The sequence below is a fragment of the Bos indicus genome, chromosome 11 (genome assembly GCF_029378745.1).
Source record: "Bos indicus isolate NIAB-ARS_2022 breed Sahiwal x Tharparkar chromosome 11, NIAB-ARS_B.indTharparkar_mat_pri_1.0, whole genome shotgun sequence".
Taxonomy (NCBI): Eukaryota; Metazoa; Chordata; class Mammalia; order Artiodactyla; family Bovidae; genus Bos; species Bos indicus.
Genome location: NC_091770.1, coordinates 60274196 through 60300913, shown reverse-complemented (window position 1 = coordinate 60300913; position 26718 = coordinate 60274196). Strand labels below are relative to the sequence as shown.

Sequence of the window (26718 nt, the reverse complement as noted above, 5' to 3'; positions counted from 1 at the left end):
GTTAAATTCTAAAGAAGTGGTTTATACACAAACTAAAGAGTAAGCACAAAAATTAATTTCCTCCTCAAACAAGAGTAATACTCTGTGTCTCCACCCCACCGCCAACCCCCAGATTTATATGTCGAAGCCCTAACTTTCAATGTGATTATCTAGAGATGGGGCCTTTGGGAGGAAATTAGAGTTAGATGAGGTGATGAGGGTGGGGCCCTCATAATCAAATTAGTGCCTTTATAAGACCAGATACCAGAGAGTTCATCCTCTCTCTCCCTGCACGCATGCACAAAGAGGTTATGTGAGCACACAGTGAAATGGCAGTTGCCTGTAAGCCAAAAGGGGACTTAGAATGAAACCTACTTTATTGTCACCTTGATCTTAAGATTACCTAGGTTCCAGAATTGTGAGAAATACATTTCTGTTGTTTAAGCTTCCCAGTTCATGATATTTTGTTATGGCAGCCAAAGCACATAAAGAGTTAGTGAAACTAAAAGCAACTCTAATGGCTTGCCCCAATTAAAGCCTGATCCAAACCCATGACTCAGACCCAAGACTTCCAGATTTATATCCATTAATTTTTAAGTGAATTTACTCTCAATGAATACAAATTCACTATAAAACAGAAAATAAAAGTAAATGGTAGCAAACTACGGAAATCAAATTCAGTATTTCAAATTGTGCAAAAATCTTTATAATTCATATCCATATCCCATCTTGCAGATCATACAGGTTACTTTGCTTCCTTCTACTGTATTCATGTGACTATTTTGTTGTTTACTTCAAGTCTGAGATACATAAGTAGGAACAGAAGTTGTGAAATTTAAACAGATTAATTTTGATCCTTCTAAGCAATTTTAATGATGAAAATGAAGCCTTATCATTTGGTGGGTCAGGTATTTTAGACTAGTAACTACAAGCTTCTTGTGAAATATACAGTGTCTTCAGTAAAGTCAGTTCAGTCGCTCAGTCGCATCCGACTCTTTGCGACCCCATGAATCACAGCACACCAGGCCTCCGTGTCCATCACAAACTCCCGGAGTTCACTCAGACTCACATCCATCGAGTCAGTGATGCCATCCAGCCATCTCATCCTCTGTCGTCCCCTTCTCCTCCTGCCCCCAATCCCTCCCAGCATCAGAGTCTTTTCCAATGAGTCAACTCTTCGCATGAGGTGGCCAAAGTACTGGAGTTTCAGCTTTAGCATCATTCCTTCCAAAGAAATCCCAGGGCTGATCTCCTTCAGAATGGACTCGTTCGATCTCCTCGCAGTCCAAGGGACTCTCAAGAGTCTTCTCCAACACCACAGTTCAAAAGCATCAATTCTTCGGCGCTCAGCCTTCTTCACAGTCCAACTCTCACATCCATACATGACCACAGGAAAAACCATAGCCTTGACTAGACGAACCTTTGTTGGCAAAGTAATGTCTCTGCTTTTGAATATGCTACCTAGGTTGGTCATAACTTTCCTTCCAAGGAGTAAGCGTCTTTTAATTTCATGGCTGCAGTCACCATCTGCAGTGATTTTGGAGTCCCAAAAAATAAAGTCTGACACTGTTTCCACTGTTTCCCCATCTATTTCCCATGAAGTGATGGGACTGGATACCATGATCTTCGTTTTCTGAATGTTGAGCTTTAAACCAGCTTTTTCACTCTCCTCTTTCACTTTCATCAAGAGGCTTTTTAGTTCCTCTTCACTCTCTGCCATAAGGGTGGTGTCATCTGCATATCTGAGGTTATTGATATTTCTCCCGGCAATCTTGATTCCAGCTTGTGTTTCTTCCAGTCCAGCGTTTCTCATGATGTACTCTGCATAGAAGTTAAATAAGCAGGGTGACAACATACAGCCTTGACATACTCCTTTTCCTATTTGGAACCAGTCTGTTGTTCCATGTCCAGCTCTAACTGTTGCTTCCTGACCTGCATACAGACTTCTCAAGAGGCAGGTCAGGTGGTCTGGTATTCCCATCTCTTTCAGAATTTTCCACAGTTTATCGTGCTCCACACAGTCAAAGGCTTTGGCATAGTCAATAAAGCAGAAATAGATGTTTTTCTGGAATTCTCTTGCTTTTTCCATGATCCAGCAGATGTTGACAATTTGATCTCTGGTTCCTCTGCCTTTTCTAAAACCAGCTTGAACATCAGGAAGTTCACGGTTCACATATTGCTGAAGCCTGGCTTGGAGAATTTTGAGCATTACTTTACTAGCGTGTGAGATGAGTGCAATTGTGTGGTAGTTTGAGCATTCTTTGGCATTGCCTTTCTTTGGGATTGGAATGAAAACGGCCCTTTTCCAGTCCTGTGGCCACTGCTGAGTTTTCCAAATTTGCTGGCATATTGAGTGCAGCACTTTCACAGAATCATCTCTCAGGATTTGGAATAGCTCAACTGGAATTACATCACCTCCACTAGCTTTGTTCGTAGTGATGCTTTCTAAGGCCCACTTGACTTCACATTCCAGGATGTCTGGCTCTAGGTCAGTGATCACACCATCGTGATTATCTGGGACGTGAAGATCTTTTTTGTATAGTTCTTCTGTGTATTCTTGGCACCTCTTCTCGATGTCTTCTGCTTCTGTTAGGTCCATACCATTTCTGTCCTTTATTGAGCCCATCCTTGCATGAAATGTTCCCTTGGTATCTCTAATTTTCTTGAAGAGATCTCCAGTCTCTCCCATTCTGTTGTTTTCCTCCATTTCTTTGCATTGATCACTGAGGAAGTCTTTCTTATCTCTTCTTGCTATTCTTTGGAACTCTGCATTCAGATGCTTATATCTTTCCTTTTCTCCTTTGCCTTTCGCCTCCCTTCTTTTCACAGCTATTTGTAAGGCCTCCCCAGACAGCCATTTTGCTTTTTTGCATTTCTTTTCCATGGGGATTTACATGATTCTTATTTCCCCCAATACTTGGCAGAATACTGTGCACACAGTTTAATGAATATGGAATGAAAGAAAGATTCCTACCCCCACACCTGTTTCATCATCAGATTAGAGTAACCACTTAAATTCTGCATTATCTATCATTCAATGTACCTACCTAGTTAGAAGAAAATTAACCTGGTGGAATGTTAAAAGGGCTTACAATTTAATAAAGAATTGTAACAAAATAATGAAAGAATAACAAAATAATAAAATTCAATTAAAAGATATTCTATGAAAGAGTGTTGTTTTGTATTTCCAAATCTACTAATCATGCCAGCTTTCAAATCTTCATATTCTGAAAGCCTGAAAGAATAGCCTAGTATCTGCTTCAGCAAAGATCTCTTGAGGTTAGATATCTTGAAAGCAATTTGCTGTTTCCATATTACCCTAGTCTAATTACAGAACATTATATTAGGATTATATTAAATTACACTGTTACTCAACAAAAAGATCTACAAGTTTTGTGATTCTGGAACAAATTTAGATGATAAATCAGAAATCATGAAAAGTCAATAGTGATTCTATTGATTTGATTCTAATCATTTTCCTCCAAACAGATGTCTCAGTTCAGTTCAGTTCAGTCACTCAGTCATGTCCAACTCCTTGCGATCCCATGGAATGCAGCATGCCAGGCTTCCCTGTCCATAACCAACTCCTGGAGCTTGTTCAAACTCATGTCCATTGAGCTGGTGATACCATCCAACCATCTCATCCTCTGTCACTCCCTTCTCCTCCTGCCCTCAATCCTTCCCAGCATCAGGGTCTTTTCCAATGAGTCAATTCTTTGCATCAGGTGGCCAAAGTACTGGAGCTTCAGCTTCAGCATCAGCCCTTCCCATGAATATTCAGGACTGATTTTCTTTACAACTGACTGGTTTGATCTCCTTGCAGGCCAAGGGGATCAGATGTCTACCCCTGTCTTACGCTTCTGCTACATAGGTAATAAACAGTCTTTGGGCAGGTGTCTACAAGGGATCTTTTAAAGTAATTATAACTAATAGTATCTCTGAAATTACTCCACATTTTAATCAAATTCAAGTTGCATAAAACTGCAAAAGGGGAAAAAATTGAAACTCACAAACTTTTATAAGATAATAAAATAGCCACAAAGCTATTAAAAAAAAAAATCAGCAGTGAAACAGAACCTAAAAAAAACAGACCAAGAATTTAAGATTCTGTCTTCATGGCAAATCTTTAGGATACCTCCTGCATTGGACCAGATTCTTCCAAAAAAAATAATCCCATGTCATTGATAAGAACCAAAATTTACCAAGTTTTCTAATGTTATAATATGAAACACTATAAGCCAAGACCCGGTCATTTTCTGGCTATAAACCTAGTGACTATCTCCTATGTTTCTTTTTATGCAGTCTGTTATTAAACTGCTGACAAATGTAATTTAAGTCCAAAACACTCTTCAGAACACATTATAAGAAAAAAATATTCAAGTTAAATAAAGGTTCAAAAATTCTAATTTTTCAGTCTGTACCTACATAATAGCTTCCCAGGTGGCTCAGTAGTAAAGAATCTACCTGCAGTGCAGGAGACCCAGTTCAAACCCTGGTCAGAAATATAACCCTGGAGAAGGAAATGGCAACTCACTCCAGTATTCTTGACTGAGAAATCCAATGGACAGAGAAAACTAGGTAGCTACAGTTCAAGAAGTCGCAAAAAAATCGGACACAACTTAGTGACTAAACAACAACAAAGACCATATAATGAAGGAAACTTAGTAAGTTAATAAAAGAAATAAAGAAAGCAATAGCACTGCCAATTTTGGACTGCTTCTTAGAGACTAAGATGAAAAAAACTCATGCAAAACAGGTAAGTAAATGAATGTTCCTGGCAGCATCATTTATAATTGGCAAGGTATGGAAGCAACCTAGGTACTCATCAACAGATGAATGGATAAAGAAGATGTGGTATATACATACACACACACACACACACACACACACACACGAAGAGACAAAATAGGGTTGCTGTGGGAGAAAGGGGGGTATTATGGGATTACATGATATCATGTGTGAAACTTTTGAAAACTGTAAAGAATTACAGAATTTAAAGAATCTCTCATTCAATAAAAGAAAAAAAAAATGCACACACACACAAACCAGGTAAGTAAAGAAAGGTAAAGCAAACTCATCAATCACTCTTTTCCCCCAAAATAAGGCTGCTGCTGCTGCTGCTGCTAAGTCACTTCAGTCGTGTCCGACTCTGTGCGACCCCATAGACGGAAGCCCACCAGGCTCCTTCGTCCCTGGGATTCTCCAGGAAAGAACACTGGATCGGGTTGCCATTTCCTTCTCCAATGCATGAAAGTGAAAAGTGAAAGTGAAGTCGCTCAGTCGTGTCTGACTCTTAGCGACCCCATGGACTGCATGCAGCCTACCAGGCTCCTCCGTCCATGGGATTTTCCAGGCAAGAGTACTGGAGTGGGGTGCCATTGCCTTCTCCGAAAATAAGGCTGGGTTGGTTTAATTCTCAGAAACAATGACCAACAGAATATATTTACATAACACTTTAATGCTTCTGTAAACGATTAAACTCAAGAATGTAACACGTTTTAAACAATTACAAATGTTTATCTCAAGTATTATAATGAAAGACAGAAAATATATTTCTGAGTAAAAGCCAGGATTTTCTCTAGTAAAAATTCTTTAGGCTAGGATTCCCTCTATTCATTGGAGAACCAAAGACTGACTTGGATCTGTTGTTAAGTGACTATTTATGTCACAACCTAATGTTTAGGATGCTTCTAAATTACACTCTTTAGTAGAAGCTCAGGCAATGGCACCCCACACCAGTACTCTTGCCTGCAAAATCCATGGATGGAGGAGCCTGGTAGGCTGCAGTCCATGGGGTCGCTAAGAGTCAGACATGACTGAGCGACTTCACTTTCACTTTTCACTTTCATGCATTGGAGCAGGAAATGGCAACCCACTCCAGTGTTCTTGCCTGGAGAATCCCAGGGATGGGGGAGCCTGGCGGGCTTCCGTCTATGGGGTCGCACAGAGTCGGACACGACTGACGAGACTTAGCAGCAGCAGACACGACTGACGAGACTTAGCAGCAGCAGCAGCAGCATGGTTATTAATTGGCTTTCATTCTGCCAAGTTACTTTTACCAAATAACTTACTCATCTTCTATGTTCTTCCGGTTTGGTATAGGACTTCTGTCTCTGTCAGCAAGGGGGAAAAAAAAATCCATGATGAAGAACAGTGAAAGTTTCCTCCTGTTAAATACTCCAAGCAACACATTAGCCTTTAACTTCATGGAAAAAGAATTTAACCTTTTCTAAAAGAACATTTTGTGGCCAGCTCAGGTATGTTTATGGGAATGTCTCCAGAAGCAATTACAAAGTTAAAAAAAATACCCATTCTTCCCTTTCTCTTGACAGACCATAAAGCCTTCTCCTAGGAAAGAGCACATGATTAGTGTGCTAATCAAGTTCCTAAATTAATATTTATGTAAAAAAAATAAAAATACTTTTCAAGAAACAGATTGCTTAGAGGTCATCTTTCATTATAACCAGAGCCCCACAACCAGCTGAAATTCATAGGTTTGCAATAGAAGACAAAGTCCTGATCCTGCAGAAATAAAAATGTCTTAATAATAAAGGAAAAATAAGAATAAGAGAAAAGATAAACACTGCACTAGCTGTACTTATTCATAAGACCATTAAAGAACCATTGGGCAGGCTTTAAAATGTATGAGAGACAACAGAGATACAAAACCTGAAGAAAAGAATATACAAACATATTTAATTATTTGCAGCTTCAAAGCAGAACATATCTCCATTATAAAGGAGTTCAAAAGAAATACACCTGAGGGCACAGGTTCCTACATCCAATCTATCTGTCAGGATAAAATACAGCTCAATTAAATTATATAAAAGCTTATAAAATCAACCTGTATGTGACTTGATCAAAAATGGTCCTCATACAATATTATTATATTATTATTCACCCTTAAAAAAGAATTTGTCAATATGCAACAACATGGATGAACCCTGAGGACATATTATTAAGAGATATAAGCCAGTCAAAGAAAGACAAATACTTGTCTTTGTCCACTTGAATGAGTAACCTAAAACAGTCAAATTAATAGAATCAAAGAGTGGAAAGGTGATGCCAGGGGGGTAATGGGGAGTTATTAATCAATGGACATGAAGTTTGAGTTGAGTAGTTGAATAACCTCTAGAGACCTGAAACACAACACTGTACCTGCAGTCAGTGATATTATATTGTATACCTAAAAATTTAAATAAAAAGAAAGGTTTCTTTGCTCAATGGAGGAAACATGAGAAAAAAAATGGTTATTTTTTGGGGGGGGAAGTAGTATTCTCTATCCATTATAAGTCAAAAACTGGAAACTTATCAAATCCCCATCAACAGTAGAATGGATAAGCATATTGTGATATATTCAAACATTGGTGTATTCAGTGCTGCTGCTAAGTTGCTTCAGTCGTGTCCAACTGTGTGACCCCATAGACGGTAACCCACCAGGCTCCCCTGTCCCTGGGATTCTCCAGGCAAGAACACTGGAGTGGGTGGTGTATTCAGCAGAAGTTCGTAAATTTTTCCTGTAAAGGGCAGACAATAAATAGTTTAGGCTTTGCCAACGATCCCATCTCTACTGCAACTACTTAACTCTGCCCTTGTAGAGCAAAAGCAACCATACACTTTATTATGGACCCTGAAATCTGAATTTCATATAATTTTCACGTGTCACAAAAATTTTTTTAACCATTAGAAAACATAGAAACTATTCTCAGCCCACTGGCTGCACAAAAAGAGGCAGGGGGCCAGATTTAGCCTGTGTGGTGTAGTTTACTGACCGCTGCTCTACAGCAATAAGAATGAATGATCTACAACTGTATGCAATAATGCTGAATCTCATAAACATGTTGAGTGAAAGAAGCCAGACACAAGAATACGTACTATAAGATTCGCAAAAAGCAAAACTAAACTATGTCATTAGTACAGATGGCTAACAAACACATGAAAAGATGCTCAACATCACTCATTATCAGAGAAATGCAAATCAAAACCACAAAGAGGTAGCATTTCATGCCATTCAGAATGGCTGCTATCTAAAAGTCTACAAGCAATAAATGCTGGAGAGGGTATGGAGAAAAGGGAACCCTCTTACACTGTTGGTGAGAATGCAAACTAGTACAGCCACTACGGAGAACAGTGTGGAGATTCCTTAATAAACTGGAAATAGAACTGCCATACGACCCAGCAATCCCACTGCTGGGCATACACACCAAGGAAACTAGAATTGAAAGAGACACGTGTACCCCAATGTTCATCACAACACTGTTTATAATAGCCAGGACATGGAAGCAACCTAGATGTCCATAAGGAGATGAATGGATAAGAAAGCTGTGGTACATATACACAATGGAGTATTACTCAGCCATTAAAAAGAATACATTTGAATCAGCTCTAATGAGGTGGATGAAACTGGAGCCTATTATACAGAGTGAAGTAAGCCAGAAAGAAAAACACCAATACAGTATACTAACGCATATATATGGAATTTAGAAAGATGGTAATGATAACCCTGTATATGAGACAGCAAAAGAGACACAGATGTATAGAACAGTCTTTTGGACTCTGTGGGAGAGGGAGAGGCTGGGATGATTTGGGAGAATGGCATTGAAACATGTATAATATCATATGTGAAACTAATAGCCAGTCCAGGTTTGATGCATGATACAGGATGCTCAGGGCTGGTGCACTGGGATGACCCAGAGGGATGGTATGGGGAAGGAGGTGGGAGGGAGGTTCAGGATGAGGAACACATGTACACCCGTGGTGAATTCATGCTGATGTATGGCTAAACCAATAAAATATTGTAAAGTAATTAGCCTCTAATTAAATAAATTTATACTTTAAAAAAATTTTTAATAAATTTTAAAAATTAAAAAAAAAACAAAAAACTAAACTGTGTCATTAGTAGTTAGGAGAGTGGCTCCCTTGGAGGTGGGTGCCTAGAGAAAGCATAAGATGGGCTCTGGAGTGATGACAGCATTTGGCTTCTTGATCAAGGCACTGGTTATATAGGTATATTCAGTTTGGGAAAATTCATTAAGCTGCACAAGTGATTTATGTACCTTTCTGTATGTATGCAATACTCAACAAGTTTTTTAAAATAAAATTTAAGTGTTCTTTCTAGGAAACTAACTGAAAAGCCAGAAAAGATACAAAGTCCACTGACTTTAGGAACAGATAATTAAAGAGATCTAAACAAGAGTATATCTCATGTATAATATATACCTCATGTACAGGTGTGGAATCCTTAACAGAAAAATTAAGTCATTTTATATCTCTATACCAAAAAACTGATTATATACCAACCAAATCTGGATGGTAAAAATAACATACTAGGAGATTCTGTTCTAAACATCAAATGTATATAAAGTTAATATCTATCACCTTGATTTTAAGTAAAATCTAGCAGAAGAAAATCAAAGATACTAATGACTTAAGATTCATTATCCTAGGGAGTGTCTGTCATTGACTTTCAAGGATCAAAAAACATTATTAGAGGCAAAAGGGAGGCAGTACATAAAAAATGAATACATTTTCTGCCATCATCCTTTTATGCACATATTCTTGCTTACTGTATCCAGGATATCCCAGCCTCACCAAATGTGAGGTTTGGGAGGCAGGACAATTGACAGTTTGGTTCATTCATTTTTCCAGTGCCAAGCACAGGACCTGGAACATAGCTGCTGTTGTTGCTGTTCAGTCACTCAAAGTGTCTGACTCTTTGCAACCCCATGGACTGCAGCACGCCAGGCTTCTGAGTCCTTCACCAACTCCTGGAGCTTGCTCAATCTCATTTCCATTGAATCAATGATGCCATCCAACCATCTAATACTCTGTTGTCCCCTTTTCTTTCTGCCGTCAATCTTTCCCAGCATCAGGGTCTTTTCTAAAGAGTCAGTTGTTGGCATCAGGTGGCCAAAGTACTGGAGTTTCAGCTTCAGCATCAGTCCTTCCAATGGATATTCAGGACTGATTCCCTTTAGGATAGACTGGTTGGATCTCCTTGCAGTCCAAGGGACTCTCAAGAGTCTTCTCCAACAGCATAGTTTAAAAGCATCAGTTCTTCAGCGCTCAGCCTTCTTTACGGTCCAACTCTCACATTTACACATGACTACTGGAGAAACCACAGCTTTGACTAGACGGACCTTTGTTGGCAAAGTAATGTCTCTGCTTTTTAATACACTGTCTAGGTTTGTCATAGCTTTCCTTCCAAAGACCAAGTGTCTTTTAATTTCATGGCTGCAGTCATGATCTGCAGTGATTTTGGAGCCCAAGAAAACAAAGTCTCTCACTATTTCCATTGTTTCCCCATCCATTTGCCATGAAGTGATGGGACCAGAGGCCATAATCTTAGTTTTCTGAATGTTGAGTTTTAAGTCAACTTTTTCTCTCTTGTTTTTCAACCTCATCAAGAGGCTCTTTAATTCCCCTTCACTTCCTGCCATAAGGGTGGTGTCATCTGCATATCTGAGGTTATTGATATTTCTCCCGGCAATCTTGATTCCAGCTTGTGTTTCTTCCAGTCCACCATTTCTCATGATGTACTCTGCATAGAAGTTAAATAAACAGGGTGACAATATACAGCCTTGACGAACTCCTTTTCCTATTTGGAACCAGTCTGTTGTTCCATGTCCAGCTCTAACTGTTGCTTCCTGACCTGCATACAAATTCCTCAAGAGGTAGATCAGGTGGTCTGGTATTCCCATCTCTTTCAGAATTTTCCACAGTTTATTGTGCTCCACACAGTCAAAGGCTTTGGCATAGTCAATAAAGCAGAAATAGATGCTTTTCTGGAACTCTCTTTTTTTTCCCATGATCCAGTGGATGTTGACAATTTGATCTCTGGTTCCTCTGCCTTTTCTAAAACCAGCTTGAACATCAGGAAGTTCACGGTTCACATATTGCTGAAGCCTGGCTTGGAGAATTTTGAGCATTACTTTACTAGCGTGTGAGATGAGTGCAATTGTGTGGTGGTTTGAGCATTCTTTGGCATTGCCTTTCTTAGGGATTGGAATGAAAACGGCCCTTTTCCAGTCCTGTGGCCACTGCTGAGTTTTCCAAATTTGCTGGCATATTAACTGCAGCACTTTCACAGCATCATCTTTCAAGATTTGGAATAGCTCAACTGGAATTCCATCACCTCCACTAGCTTTGTTCATAGTGATGCTTTCTAAGGCCCACTTGACTTCACATTCCAGGATGTCTGGCTCTAGGTCAGTGATCACACCATCGTGATTATCTGGGTTGTGAAGATCTTTTTTGTACAGTTCTTCTGTGTATTCTTGCCATCTCTTCTTAATATCTTCTGCTTCTGTTAGGTCCATACCATTTCTGTCCTTTATCGAGCCCATCTTTGCATGAAATAAATGTTCCTTTGGTATCTCTGATTTTCTTGAAGAGATCCCTAGTCTTTCCCATTCTGTTGTTTTCCTCTATTTCTTTGCATTGATCTTTAGATTAAATCTTTAATCTGGAACTCAGTAGGTGTGCAATAAATGTTCACTAGACACAAGGGGCTTCCCTGGTGGCTCAGAGGTTAAAGCGTCTGCCTCCAACGCGGGAGACCTGGGTTCAATCCCTGGGTCGGGAAGATGCCCTGGAGAAGGAAGTGGTAACCCACTCCAGTATTCTTGCCTAGAGAATCCCATGGACAGAGGAGCCCAGCAAGCTACAGTCCACAGGGTCACAAAGAGTCGGACACAACTGAGCGACTTCACTTCACTTCAGACACACAGAAGCAACCTGATGTCCACTGACAGATGAACAGATAAAGAAGTTGTGGTACATATACACAATGGAATACTACTCAGACATAAAAAGGAACACATTTGAGTCAGTTCTAATAAAGTGGATAAACCTAGAGCCTATTATACAGAGTTGAAGTAAGTCAGAAAGAGAACGGTAAATATCATACACTAACACATATATGTGAACACATATATATGGAATCTAGAAAGATGGTACCAAAGAATTTATTTGCAGGGCAGCAGTAGAGTAACAGACATAGAGAACAGACTTACAGACATGGGGAGAGGGGAGGAGACTGTGGAGAGAGTAACATGGAAACTTACATTCAGTTCAGTTCAGTTCAGTTCAGTTGCTCAGTTGTGTCTGACTCTTTACAGCCCCATGAATCGCGGCATGCCAGGCCTCCCTGTCCATCACCAACTCCCGGAGTTCACTCAGACTCACTTCCATCGAGTCAGTGATGCCATCCAGCCATCTCATCCTCTGTCGTCCCCTTCTCCTCCTGCCCCCAATCCCTCCCAGCATCAGAGTCTTTTCCAGTGAGTCAACGCTTCGCATGAGTGGCCAAAGTACTGGAGTTTCAGCTTTAGTATCATTCTTTCCAAAGAAATCCCCAGGCTGATCTCCTTCAGAATGCACTGGTTGGATCTCCTTGCAGTCTAAGGGACTCTCAAGAGTCTTCTCCAACACCACAGTTCAAGTAAAATCGATAGCTAACAGCAATTTGCTGTATGTTTCAGGAAATTAAATAGGGGCTCTGTATCAACGTAGAGGGGTGGGATGGGGAAGGAAATGGGAGGGAGTTCAAGGAGGGGATATATGTATACCTATGGCTGATTCATGCTGAGGTTTGACAGAAAACAAAGGTCTATAGAAAACTGAGGAAGAGATCAGATGTCATGACAGAGAATAGTATCTTTCAGAGATAATTTCACACTGGCATATAAAGATATTAATTTAATCATATATACAGCACACATAACACAACCCATACCAAAATTTCTATAATATGGCTTTTTTAAAAAAACTGAATTAGTTGAAACAAATTTTTCATTAAAGATGAACCATAATGGAGGTTGAAATTTATGAAAACTACATTCTAAGTTAAAGCCAAAAAACATAGGTGCGTTATGACCAAAAAACCCGTGACTTATTGTATGTCTGTAGTTCTCATAGATCAGTTGGTAAAGAATCCACCTGCAATGCAGGAGACCCCAGTAAAAGATTATAAATAAGGATCCATTCTAGCAGAACATATCATTTATGCCTTTCTTATGACATTTACCATGTAATACAGGATTCTTCAAGGCATGGGCTGTGATAATCACTTCTATAAACAGAACAGGGTACACAGCATATTTTTAGTTTAGTTGCTAAGTGATGTCTGACTCTTTTTGTGACCTCATGGATGGTAGCCTCCTCTGTCCGTGGAATTTTCCAAGCAAGAATACTGGAGTGGTTGCCATTTCCTTGTCCAGGGGATCTTCCTGATCCAGGGACTGAAACCATGTCTCTTGCATTAACAGGTAGATTCTTTACCACTGAGCCACCAGGGAAGCCCATATAACATATTAGAGACTTGGTAAAAACAGCTATCCCTTGGTGCCCACAGGTCACCAATGCTCAAGTCTCTTAAATGAAATGGCACAGTATAGTTGTCCCTCTGTATCCTCTGATGCAGAAGCCATGAATAAACAAGACTGACTGCACTTGATAGGTAAATCAAAGATAGAAATTCTCTTTAAAAATATTCCTACTGGACTTCCCTGGTGGTAGAGTGGATAAGAATCTGCCTGACAATGCAGGGGACACAGGTTTTTGTTTGGGTTTTTTTTTTAATTAATTTATTTATTTTTTAATTGAAGGATAATTGCTTTACAGAATTTTGTTGTTTTCTGTCAACCCTCAACATGAATCAGCCACAGGGGGACACAGGTTTGATCCCTGGTTAGGGAAGATCCCACATGCCAAGGAGCAACTAAAGCCGACATACCGCAACGACTGAGCCCGCGTGCTGCAACCACTAAAACCTGCATGCCTAGAGCCTGTGCTCCAACAAGAGAAGCCATCACAGTGAAAACCTGCGCTCCCCAACGAGAGAGCAGCCTCCACTCACTCTAACTAGCAAAAGCCCGCATGCAGCAGTGAAGATCCAGCATAACCAAAATTAAAATTAAAAAATTAAAAAATACATATTCTTACCCAGGAACTCCTTCAATCCAAGTCAAGTTTTCAGACCTGGAAACTTGCTTTGAGAAAAGGAGACCTAGAAACTTGCTCTGAGAAAAGAACCAAAAATAGGTCTTCAATTAATATGGATTTTACTCTAAACTAAGAAAGAAAGAAAAAAACTTACAGAACACCTCATTACAGGTCACTTGAGTCTACTCACATATTTTGCAAACTCTACTTGGCAATATGCAATTGCTGCTTTATCATATGATGTCCAGTGACATAAAAACCTAACATCAAACAGTTGTTTGCCAGTCCTTCAGAGAGGCAGGAGTACATCTCATGAGTTATCATCTGAATTTCCAAAGTCAGGAAAGGGCAAGATGGGGTAGGAGATTAAGAGGTACAAACCATTATGTATAAAAGAAACTAGCTACGAGGATATATTGTACAGCACAGGGAATATAGCCAATATTTTATAGTAACTATAGAAGGAGTATAACCTTTAAAAATTGTGAATTACTATCTTGTACACCTATAACTTATATAATACGGTACATCAACTATACCTCAATTAAAAACATAAAAATAAAATTAAATTTTAAAAAATTCTCAATGAAATTAGCAAAATTTATTTACACAAAACCTAGAGAACTGTAGCAAAAGGAATCTGTTTACAGAGCTTTACATTTTCCAGAAAATGATATTTCTAAATTCAAAATATCTAACCAAATATTTAGACCTCTTTTGGATAACAAATTCTTATTATTGAGTAGGCAACTTTGTTTTCTAAACTAAGAACAATTTAAGAAGAACATTTTAAATGTTATGTTGCTTCCAACCTATTTTATCAGTGTATTAGCAAGCCAATATTCTACCGCCACCTAAAGTAGAAAAAGAGAATCACTGCTTATAGTTAAGACAGAAGACAACTGAATCCTGAAAATATGACAGAATAAGTCAAATGCATTCAGTCTCTCCTACTCATGTCTCTTGATCTAAACATTTTAAGATCAGATATTTTGCATCCATTTTTTATACTTAATTTAACTTATTACCTATTATTTGTTGTTCAAAACATATATGGGTGAAGTTCATTCTTAAAGTGAGTTAAGTATCAAAAAGATACTGCTTTACGTACTTTTCTTTATTTGAAAAGAGAGGCCAGTAACAGATTTTAAAATATCTTACATAGTAAAATCTTTCTACATTATATAATAAATCCAAAAACTGTACTGCAGAGACAACAAAGCTCAACATTCAAAAGCATGATGGATTTTCACAATGGGCTTTTTCATAAGAATCCAGTACTGCATATACGCCACAAGATAAATTTCAAAAGTGAAGCTGGTAAAACCATTATTTGACAACAACAAAATCACTAATGAGCAGTAACTTGAGTTGTTTTATAAACTTGATATCAAATTCACTTTTAAGCCTCTGCTTTTACTATAAATACTTTCAACAAAACTAGAATCAAATTGTGCTTTTAAAATAATATATACCAAGGAATTCCCTGGCAGTCCAGTGGTTGGGACTCTGTGCTTTCACTGCTGAAAGGGTCCAGGTTCAATCCCTGGTGAGGGAATTAGGATCCCATAAGTTGCATGGCATGGCCAAAAAAATAAAAAATAAATAAATAATATATACCAAGGAATTCCCTGGCAGTCCAGTGGTTGGGACTCTGTGCTTTCACTGCTGAAAGGGTCCAGGTTCAATCCCTGGTGAGGGAATTAGGATCCCATAAGTTGCATGGCATGGCCAAAAAAATAAAAAATAAATAAAGGAAGCTGCCATACAAACACAAGTTAGCTAAAATGACAGAGGACTAGGATTAAATTTTTTAAAATAAATAATAACAGCAACATATACCAATAATAAAAGTAAACACACACACCACAGTATGCAAAACATCAAACTACTGGAGTATTAAAAAGATTAAACAGGGTATCCCTTTATAGAAATTTAACCTCTTCAATTTACATCATACCCCAAAACAAGACAGCTATATAATGTTCTTCAAAAGCTTCTGCAAAAAAACTCTCTCCACTGCTGAGTACAAATGCACTAAATTCCTAATACTCGAGAAAAGTATTAAAAAAAAAAAGAAATTTTTTAAAAGTCAAATGCAGAAATTATGTACTGTATGCTCACCGCCTTGTATTTTAAAAAAAAAGAGAGAGAGAGGCTGGTGGTGATGGGGACATGCTACCCCAAATTATGGCACCCTGGCATATTAACTATCATAAAGTTAAGGAATCTAAGAAATAAAGAGCAGGAAGGTCGCCCTGCCCTCCCCACCAATCCTTCTCCTCTAAAACAGGTCATAAAATCCTCATGTGAGAGGTGCCCTCACTATACCTAGAGGAATGAAACATCCATTCTTTGTCTCCAAAAACAAAGGAATGCTAAAAAAAGAGCTTACAAACAAGCATTGCTAAATTTCCCTTGGTTTACTATAATTATTTCATAATCCTACGAACAAAGCTAGTGGAGGTGATGGAATTCCAGTTGAGCTATTTCAAATCCTAAGAGATGATGCTGTGAAAGTGCTGCACTCAATATGCCAGCAAATTTGGAAAACTCAGCAGTGGCCACAGGACTGGAAAAGCCCAGTTTTCATTCCAATCCCTAAGGACAGCAATAAGAAAGAATGCTCAAACTACTGCACAATTGCACTCATCTCACACACTAGTAAAGTAATGCTCAAAATTCTTCAAGCCAGGCTTCAGCAATACATGAACCATGAACTTCCAGATGTTCAAGCTGGTTTTAGAAAAGGCAGAGGAACCAGAAATCAAATTGCCAACATCTGCTGGATTATCGAAAAAGCAAGAGAGTTCCAGAAAAATATCTGCCGCTGCTGCTGCTGTTGCTAAGTCACTTCAGTTCTGTTCGACTCTGTGCGACCCCATAGACAGCAGCCCACCAGGCTCCGCCGTCACTTCTGCTTTATTGACTATGCCAAAGCCTCTGACTGTGTGGACCACAACAAACTGGAAAATTCTGAAAGAGATGGGAATACCAGACCACCTGTCCTACCTCATGAGAAATCTGTATGCAGGTCAGGAAACAACAGTTAGAACTGGATGTGGAACAACAGACTGGTTCCAAATAGGAAAAGGAGTACGTCAAGGCTGTATATTGTCACCCTGCTTATTTAACTTATATGCAGAGTACATTATGTGAAATGTTGAGCTGGATGAAGCACAAGCTGAAATCAAGACAGCCGGAAGAAAATATCAATAACCTCAGATATGCAGATGACACCACCCTTATGGCACAAAGTGAAGAAGAACTAAAAAGCCTCTTGATGAACATGAAAGAGGAGAGTGAAAAAGTTGGCTTAAAGCTTAACATTCAGAAAACTAAATTCATGGCATCCGGTCCTATCACTTTATGGGAAATAGATGGGGAAACAGTGGAAACAGTGTCAGACTTTATTTTTGGGGGCTCCAAAACCACTGCAGATGGTGACTGCAGCCATAAAATTAAAAGATGCTTACTCCTTGGAAGGAAAGTTATGACCAACCTAGACAGCATATTAAAAAGCAGAGACATTACTTTGCCAACAAAGGTCCGTCTAGTGAAGGCTTTGGTTTTTCCAGTAGTAATGTATGAATGTGAGAGCTGAACTATAAAGAAAGCTGAGCACAGATGCTTCTGAATTGTGGTATTGGAAAAGACTCTTGAGAGTCCCTTGGACTGCAAGGAGATCCAATCAGTCCATCCTAAAGGAGATCAGTTCTGAGTGTTCATTGGAAGGACTGATGCTGAAGCTGAAACTCCAATACTTTGGCCACCTGATGCAAAGAGGTGACTCATTTGAAAAGACTCTGACGCTGGGAAAGATTGAGGGCAGGAGAAGGGGACGACAGAGGATGAGATGGTCGATGGCATCACCGACCCAATGGACATGAGTTTGGGTAAACTCTGGGAGTTGGTGATGGACAGCGAGGCCTGGTGTGCTGCAGTCTATGGGGTCGCAAAGAGTCGGACACGACTCAGCAACTGAACTGAACTGATGTCAACAGATGATACTTGTGTGTTTTTACACATCTGATTTCTATATTTTCTGTAAAGTTAAATAATATTTACAATAAAAAGTATTAAGGGAAAGCATATAGGTAGCTAAATGTTTGCAAAACTGAAAATTAACTAAATGCAGCATCCTTCGGAAGACCTATCTCTGTTGTTATAAGACACACGAAAACTATATTACCACAGGTCTTCCTTTCCAGTCAATCTAGTTCTCAAAAAATTACAAATTTTCATAGCTTCAGGAGTGGAGACAAAAGCAGGTTTTTATAGATATAAATATTTCTTCATCTTTTACTACTTTAAATCTTAATACGTTACTGATGTTATTTTCTCATATAAATGTAAACCAGTTTTCATACATTGATGGTATAACTTGACTCTTAAGCTTACAACATTAATTTTATACATTTTATATTAATAAACATAAATTTTACATCCTCTATGAAAAAAATCCAAATTCAAATTATGTCTTACCAAGAACACATGCAGTACTACAGAATTATTAAAGCTTATTTCTCATTTACCACAAGCTTCATGACCTAAAGAAAAGATTAGTGAAATTCCTCAAGAGTTCATAAGACCAAATGATAACTATTTCTTAAATATTTCTATTTTAGATTTCTATCAAGTAACCAATAAATAGGGCTTTCCTGGCAACTCAGTGGTATAAGAATTCACCTGCCAAGCAGGAGACAGAGGTTTGATCCCTGAGTCAGGAAGATCCTCTGGAGAAGGAAATGGTAACCCACTCCAGTATTCTTGCCTGGGAAATCCATGGACAGAGGAGCCCGGTAGGCTACAGTTCACAGGGTCGCAAAGAGTCGTACATGATTTAGCAACTAAATCAGCAGCAGCAACCAACGTATAATTTATACAAGATTGTTTCCAAGTATTACACATGAATTTAGGAACAAATTCTAAGAAAGGAATCACCAAACTTCTTCTGTAAAGATTCAGGTAGTATATATCTTAGGCTTTGAAGGCCACAAGATCTCTGTTACAACTACTCAACTCTATTATTACAGTGGTGAAAGCTGTTACAGACAAGATGTAAATGAATGAGTACATGGCCATGTTCCAGTAAAAATTTATTTATAAAAATGGGCTGCAGGCCAGATTTGTCCCAGGGGTCATAGTTTGCTGACCCCTGATTATAACCTTCCACAGTGTGATTCCTTCCAGCTCTTCCCATACAGAAATAATATAGGTTTTCTCTCTGTGATTACTTTTTTAATGGCAATCTCCACATTTAAGTAGTATCCATCCATTCACATATTCTACAGATTTTTATTATATGCATACCATGTGCCCAAAACAGTTTCAGGTGTTAGTGATTAAAAAAAAGGGAAAAAGTAATAATAAAGTGCTGCCCTCTTAATGTTTGCATTCCAATAGGGTATACATAATTTCAGTTAGTAACAGGTATGAAAATAAGTAAAGCAGGGCAAAAAGAGTCGGGGAGGGAGGGTGAGGCTGTTTGCATGGATCAGGGAAGACCTCCTAGGAAATCACTTTTAGCTAGAGAATGAATGAAGTAAATAAACGATCCAAATGAACATCTTGGGGGAAAGCACTGCAGGCATATGGACAACTACCTGCAAAGGTCCTGAACAGATTCAGAAAGCACCTAACAGGTTTAAAGACAAGGTTAGTGGGGCTGGAATAAGACAATGAGATCAGAGAAACTGGTAACGGTGAGATCACAGGAAACTATAGGCTATGGTAAAAAGGACGGGATCTTATTTTAAGCTCATGAATATGACAGGGTTGAAAGCAGGGCAGTTAGTAGGTATGATGTATGTTTTAAAAAGATCACTGGTTTATTTGACATATCTCAATAAAGTTGGGGAGAAAACGAGGTTCACTGGTAGCTGTGCTGTAGGAGGTAGGAGGCAGACTGTAGGAGAAAAAAGTGGAACAGGAAAGCCAGACCATAAACTGCTGCATGTATTTATAGATTTCTAAACAGAATTTAAACATATTTTTAATACAAATTATAGAGAAGATGAAAAGTGAAAGTGAAGTCACTCAGTCATGTCCTACTCTTGGCAAGCCCATGGACTGTAGCCCACCAGGCTCCTCCATCCATGGAGTTTTCCAGGCCAGAGTACTGGAGTGGGGTGCCATTTCCTTCTCCAGGGGATCTTCCTGACCCAGGGATCAAACCCAGGTCTCCCACACTGCAGGCAGTTGCTTTTACCATCTGAGCCACCATAGAGACTGGATCTTATAAGCAATAAATAAAATAAGCAATAGGATAGATTGTACAGCCCAGGAAAATATAGCCATTATTTTCTAATAACTTTAAATGGAGTATAATCTATAAAAATATTCAACCACTATGCTATACACCTGAAACTAATAATTGTAAATCAACTATAATTCAATTAAAAAAAAATGATAGCAAAAAAGAGAAATGGCAAAATTAACTTTTGATTGACAATGTGAACAAAGAATTATATCAACAATGTGTGTGTGTGTGTGTGTGTGTGTGTGCATGCATGTGTGCACGCACGCTCAGCTGCATCCAACTCTTTGCAACCCCACAACTGTAGCCTGAGAAGCTCTTCTGACCATAGGATTTTCCTGGCAAGAATACTAGAATCGGCTGCCATGTCCTCCTCCAGGGGATCTTCCTGACCCAGAGACTGAACCTGTGTCAACTGCACCTCCTGCACCACAGGCAGATTCTTTACCGCTAAACCACTGGGGAAGCCCTATATCAACAACAGACGAAACAAAACTCAATAGAATTTTCATTAAAAATTTTTGTTTAATATGAAGTTTCGGTGAGGAAATATAATATCATCACCAACAGAGGGCAGTAGTGAATACAGAACATAAGCGTACAAACTGTGATCCAGCTTCGTAGTTAAGATCTTTCTTCAGAATTCTAGTAAACTAGAATTGAGGAGCATCCCTGCGAGGTTAACAGCAGAAGCAAGAAACCGAGATTAAGCAAACACATATCTATGAGAAGTTGAAATTACAAATATGAGCAAAAAAAATTAGATAAAAATGGCATCCTATTTATATAGGATGTCATTTCCCTAACTAAATACACCAAACTCAAATCACTGATTTCACTGCTTCTCAGGAGATACCAAAAAATAAAACTAAAGCAAGTGGATAGTCAGCTTCATGTATCCACACACTGATGAAGGGTTTGCCCTTCTGTTATCAACAAACAAAGCTACAGAGGGTTCATGTCCCAGCCAAGTAGGGTAGAAAAGCTCCAGTTCAAGTGGAAAACAGGGACCAGTACAAATGTGAGCAATCAGTACACTACACCTGGGCACAGAATGTGAAGGTTAGAGGGAAAGGCTACAGCTCAGGAAGCAGCTGAACTTGAAACACAGCCTATGAATAAATGAAGGCAGGCAGCTGGCAACAAGGAGACTATTAACATATACCCACTGCCTATTCCCTGCTGGGAGTTACACATCCCTTCCTTCCTTTCCTCCTACCTCTGTTGTCCCTCTTCATTTTCACTCTCTTTATAGAACTTGATGCTCTATAGATCACTGAAAGGTATGACACTACTTCATTTTTATCCTTAGCTTTTTTCCCCTCTGTTTAGATTCCTACATTTTTTTTCTTTAGTATTTTTCCTCACTGCTTTTCTTCTAGCCTGCATGTTTCATTCTAGCCTTGAATGTTGAATTCAAGATTGTTGAGACTCCATAGACAGAAGAAAAAACTGTTCTGACTTCTGCAGTCATCATTATGTAAAAACGTATACCCTGCCCACTTCATAGTCATTAGTATGGCTACCGTCAAAATATACATACAGACACACACAGAAAATAACAAGTGCTGATAAGGATGTGAAGAAATTGGAATTCTTGTACACTGTTGGTAGGAATGTAAAATGACACAGCTGCTGTTGAAAACAGGATGGCAGTTTCTCAAAAATTAAAAATAGAATTACCATATGATCCAGCAATTCCACTTCTGGGTATATACCCAGAAGAAATGAAAGCAGGGTCTCAAAGAGGTATTAGCACACCCATATTCATAGCATCACTATTAACAACAGCTAAAGCAAGGAAGCAACCTAAGTGTTCACTGACAGATGAATGGATAAGCAAAATGTGGTGCATCCTGATACATACAATGGACTATTATTTAGTCTTTGAAAGGAAGGAATTTCTGACACACACCATAAAATGGATGAACTTGAAAGAGAGCATGCTGGAATGAAATAATCCAGTCACAAAAAAAGTCAAATACTGTATGACTCCACTTATATGTGACACTTAGAGTAATCAAAATCATAAAGACACAAAGTAAAATGGAGGGCGCTGGTCAGGGAGTGAGATGTGATTTATATGGAGTTACTGTTTAATGGGTAAGGGTTTCAGTTCTACAAGGTGAAGAGTTATAGATACAGATGGTTGTGATGGATGTACAAATTATCAATGTATTTAATACCAATGAACTGTATACTTTGAAATGGTTAAGATGATAAATTTTATGTTTTGTGTATTTTACCAAAATTTTTTTAATTGAAGGGGAAAAAAGTATAAGCTGCTAAAAAGCAGGAAAAAGTTAGTAGGAATAAAGGAATAAAAAGTAGTTTCACTTTTTTCTTGCCTCCTCAACCAGTACTCCAAACTGGGTATGGCCATGCATTGGTCAAATCAGACTGTTCACCATTTCTTGAATCTGCTCTACATTTTCCTGCTCCACCTCTGCTATTTTCTCAGCCTACATGCCCTATATGGCTGCCCTTCATTTTAATCTAAAATACTCTATACTTTCTTCAAGAGCAACAAAAATGGCATCTCCAAGAAATTTGCCAGAAACAGCTAATATCTCTTTTCTGTCCATAGTAGACCACTCAGACCTCTATTTCCAAATACTATGTATCCTTGTATAATGTTTATTTGTGTATGTTCTCTTCTATTGCAGATAGACATTCTATCTCTGCTCGAAACCTTTTTGTTTAAATTCATATTTACTTTTTACATTTTCATAAGAATTAGAGATGTTTATCCCTCAGTGGTGCTTACAAGGTAAATGAAGACTGGAACTTGATGTTACCCTGAGCCCATAGTTTCAGCCCTAAGTCAACCAATCAAAGGCTTTTTCCCTTCCTACCTCAAACCAATTATCTGTGCAGAGCTGTGAAGCACAGGCAAATCTTCAGTTCTACTCCCAATACCAAGAGTCCTGCTACTCAATCCAGCCTCAGGCAGCGGACTGAGAACAGTGAGAGCAAGATCTAGATATTACACGGCAATGTATTTTAAAGAAAATAAAGGACAGTTTCCATAATATTCTTTCTCAGTATACTTCAATTTTTGTCATAACAAAAGATTCAAAATATCCCCCAATATTTAGAGATTCTAAAACATTGTGCTGTTCTTACTTTTCGGCCTTCAGTCCCTTATCCTCATTCCCTTATGGGCCTAGCAAAACACCAGAAATTCAGGTAAGATGTCAAATTCTCTAAGAAATCTTTTCTTATCACTTTAAGAGTAACATTTGATAGAAACAGAAGACTTTCACTAGTGACTCATCATAACTAAAATTACTTAAAATGTCCAGAATCACATATATTACTCCTTACATTTCAATAAGACAATCCATTTACTTTCTTTTCAATAATTGCTTTGGTTTTCTTTTTCCAGATTCAAATCCTATAAGCAAAAGCAGTTTTTAAAAAAAGAAACACAACTGCCCTTTAAGGTATAAGCAGTTCTGAAACACAGCAAGTGCAAAAGGATAACAGATAAAATTTCAACACTGATTTTAAACAGTGTAACCATGAGGCTAAATGCTTAGACTCCCAGAGCCTGTTTCCCAATCTTTAAAATGGGGGTGTACCTACCACATAAGGTTTTTGCAAGAAACAAATTAAACAAAACAGAAAATGTCTAAAAGAATTCCTAACACATAGAAAGCCCCCCAAAAAATATATTTCTACACATTATCTCTTGAGTATACTTCATTACTAGATTCCGTCCTATTGCTAGTTCCTAGTCTAATCCAGTATGGTCCAATAAGGTAGCCATTAGCCACGTAGGACTGTTGAGCACTTGCAGTAGTGACTAGTCCAATTTGACATGTGCTTTAAATGCAAAATATAGACCAGATTTCAAAGACTTAATGAAAAAACTAATATAAAACATTTCATTAATATTTTGTATATTGATTACATGGGAAAAAATACTTTGGATATATTGGGTTAAATATTAAAATAAGTTTCACGTTTTTCTTTTTACTTTTTTTTAGTGCGGCTACTAGAAATTTTAAAGTTGTTACGTTTGGCTCGCATTGCATTTTTACTGGGAAAGGCTGAGCTACGCTTTGACTTCAAGCTGATGAACGTGCTTTCTTAACCGTACAGTATACTGCTTGACAGGGGTTCCCTCGGGCTAATCCACCCCTTATCCCGGCAAACACCTGACCACTAACACTCTTGAACACTTCAACGGCCCAGGAAAACTGCTGGCTTGATCGCTCTTAATATTAAAAAGTATGGAGCGCAGAGATCTGCAGAGGCAACTCGAAATCGTGACCTACACAACAGAGAAGTGCCTGGAGACAAAACCCGAGTCTTCGGTGGGTATCCGTCAGCACTGCTGCCGGGAGCCCTCAGAAAGTGAGAAGAGGCGACAGAGCGAGCGCCGGGGACCTGATGAAGCATAACATGGAGCCCCTCGAGTGGAGGTCTGAGGAGGGAAGCCTTTCGGCTTCGGAGGGGACCAGTCGGAGGACGGCGGGGAAGAGACTCGGCTCCGCACCGAAGGCTGCGGAGAGAAGCGGTACCTTAAGAATCCCCTTCATCTTCGCCAGAAAGGGGCGGAACTCCTCAAGTGACACCTCCGGATACAGCTGGCTTCGCAGCAGTTCCTCGGTGATGCCCGGGTGCCCGTAGAAAGTATCCTGAGCCAGGCCGCTCAACAGCCCACTCAGGCACTTGGAACCCTCAAGTTCGGCCGCCATGGTTAGCAGAGACCACCGACAGCTGAGCGCGACCGCGCTACGGCAGCCGAGACGGGCCTAAACTGCTGGACGAACGCGCGAGAGGAAAGTGGCGGTGCAGTGCCAGCAGAGGTCGCTGTTGGCAGCTCCCCGCTCTGCACCTGATGCGAAGAGCTGACTCATTGTAAAAGACCCTTTTTACTTAACAAAATATACCCAAGGTATTACCATTTCAAAATGTAATCAATATAAAAATTGTTAATAAAATATTCTACATTCTTTAAAAAAAAAAAAGACCCTAATGCTGGGAAAACTTGAGGGCAAGAGAAGGGGACGACAGAGTATGAGATGGCTGGATGGCATCACTGACTCAATGGACATGAGTTTGAGCAAACTCAGGGAGATAGTGATGGACAGAGAAGCCTGGCGTGCTGCAGTCCATGGGATCACAGAGAGTCGGACAGGTCGTAGCGACTGAACAACAATAACAAGCTCTGCAAAACACAACCCTTACATTTGCCAGTGCGGAGCTATCAATTCATTAGGTTGCAGACCCCTCATTTTGCTTCTGCTGATTTCCCTCTTCAACCCCAGGGCCTACTCAGAGAGGAAATTACTCGGTGAAGATTACTTTAGATGGAGTAGCATGCTATGCCGGTGGCGGTTTAAGTTTTGGGTGGCTGTTTCGCCCTCCAGGCTTTGCCAGTCCTTTAACTGAATAGGATCTATCACTCAAATCTGATCTCTGCCTAATCCTTACCTGTGTATCTTTCGTCCCCGAAAATTTGACTCTACCTTGATAATATGTCTGCTTAGGTTGTTAACTACCTTTTTACACACATGGTCTTGTGTTCCCAGCTAGCTTAGTGCCTCTTATTCAATGTTCCTTTCTATAACAAATATTTTGTAAACTCTTTCCTAGCCTGAAATAAAGTTCATAGATAATATAACTTCCTGCCCAAATAATTTCCAAAAATCAATGTATTATTCACCAATAAAAAAGAATGAGTTACAGGACTTCCCTGCTGGTCCAGTGGCTAAGACTCTGGGTTCCCAACGCAGGGACCCTTGGTTCAATCCCTGGTTGGGAAACTAGATCCCACATGCTGCAATTAAGAGTCCATATGTCACCACAAAAGACCCCGCATGCCACAAAGATTGAAGATCCTGTGCAGCAAAATAAATAAAAATAAATGAAGCAATGGAGACTCAGACATAGAGAACGGACTTATGGACCTGGTCACGGGAGAGGAAGGAGAGGGTGGGATGTATATAGAGAGTAACATGGAAGCATACGTTACCATAGGTGAAATAAATAGCCAATAGGAATTTGCTGTATGACTCACAGAACTCAAACCTGGGCTCTGTAATAACCTAGAAGGGTGGGATGGGGAGAGAGGTGGGAGGGAGGTTCAAAAGGGAGGGGATGTATGCATGCTGTGCTGTGCTTAGTCACTCAGTTGTATCCAACTCATTGTGACCCCATGGACTGTAGCCCACCAGTCTGTCTATGGGATTCTCCAGGCAAGAATAATGGAGTGGGTTGCCATGCCCTCCTCCAGGGGATCTTCCCAACCCAGGGATCAAACACAGGTCTCCCACATTACAGGCAGATTCTTTACCATCTGAGCCATCAGGGAAGCCCCAAACATATGTATACCTATGGCTGATCCAACCAGTCCATTCTGAAGGAGATCAGCCCTGGGATTTCTTTGGAAGGAATGATGCTAAAGCTGAAACTCCAGGACTTTGGCCACCTCATGCGAAGAGTTGACTCATTGGAAAATACTCTGATGCTGGGAGGGATTGGGGGCAGGAGGAGAAGAGGACGACAGAGGATGAGATGGCTGG

The 26718-nt window shown here is 39.4% G+C and overlaps 1 protein-coding gene across 2 annotated transcripts in view; it reads right to left on the bottom strand.

The window, feature by feature from the left end:
* The window catches only part of COMMD1 (copper metabolism domain containing 1), a 170786-nt gene extending 145853 nt beyond the window's left edge, over positions 1 to 24933 (bottom strand). Inside the window, exons 1-2 of one of the 2 annotated variants that reach the window (XM_019970369.2) lie at positions 24712 to 24848; positions 13924 to 14000 (exon numbers count right to left, since the gene is read on the bottom strand). Coding sequence is in view for 1 of the 2 variants with exons in the window: in XM_019970366.2 (XP_019825925.1) it covers positions 24712 to 24888 (177 nt within the window). In the remaining variant the exon portion in view is untranslated. Of the gene's footprint in view, positions 1 to 13923; positions 14001 to 24711 lie in introns of both variants that reach the window. The other variant, XM_019970366.2, reaches the window with a different exon arrangement.
* Between the last annotated feature and the right edge of the window lie 1785 nt (positions 24934 to 26718).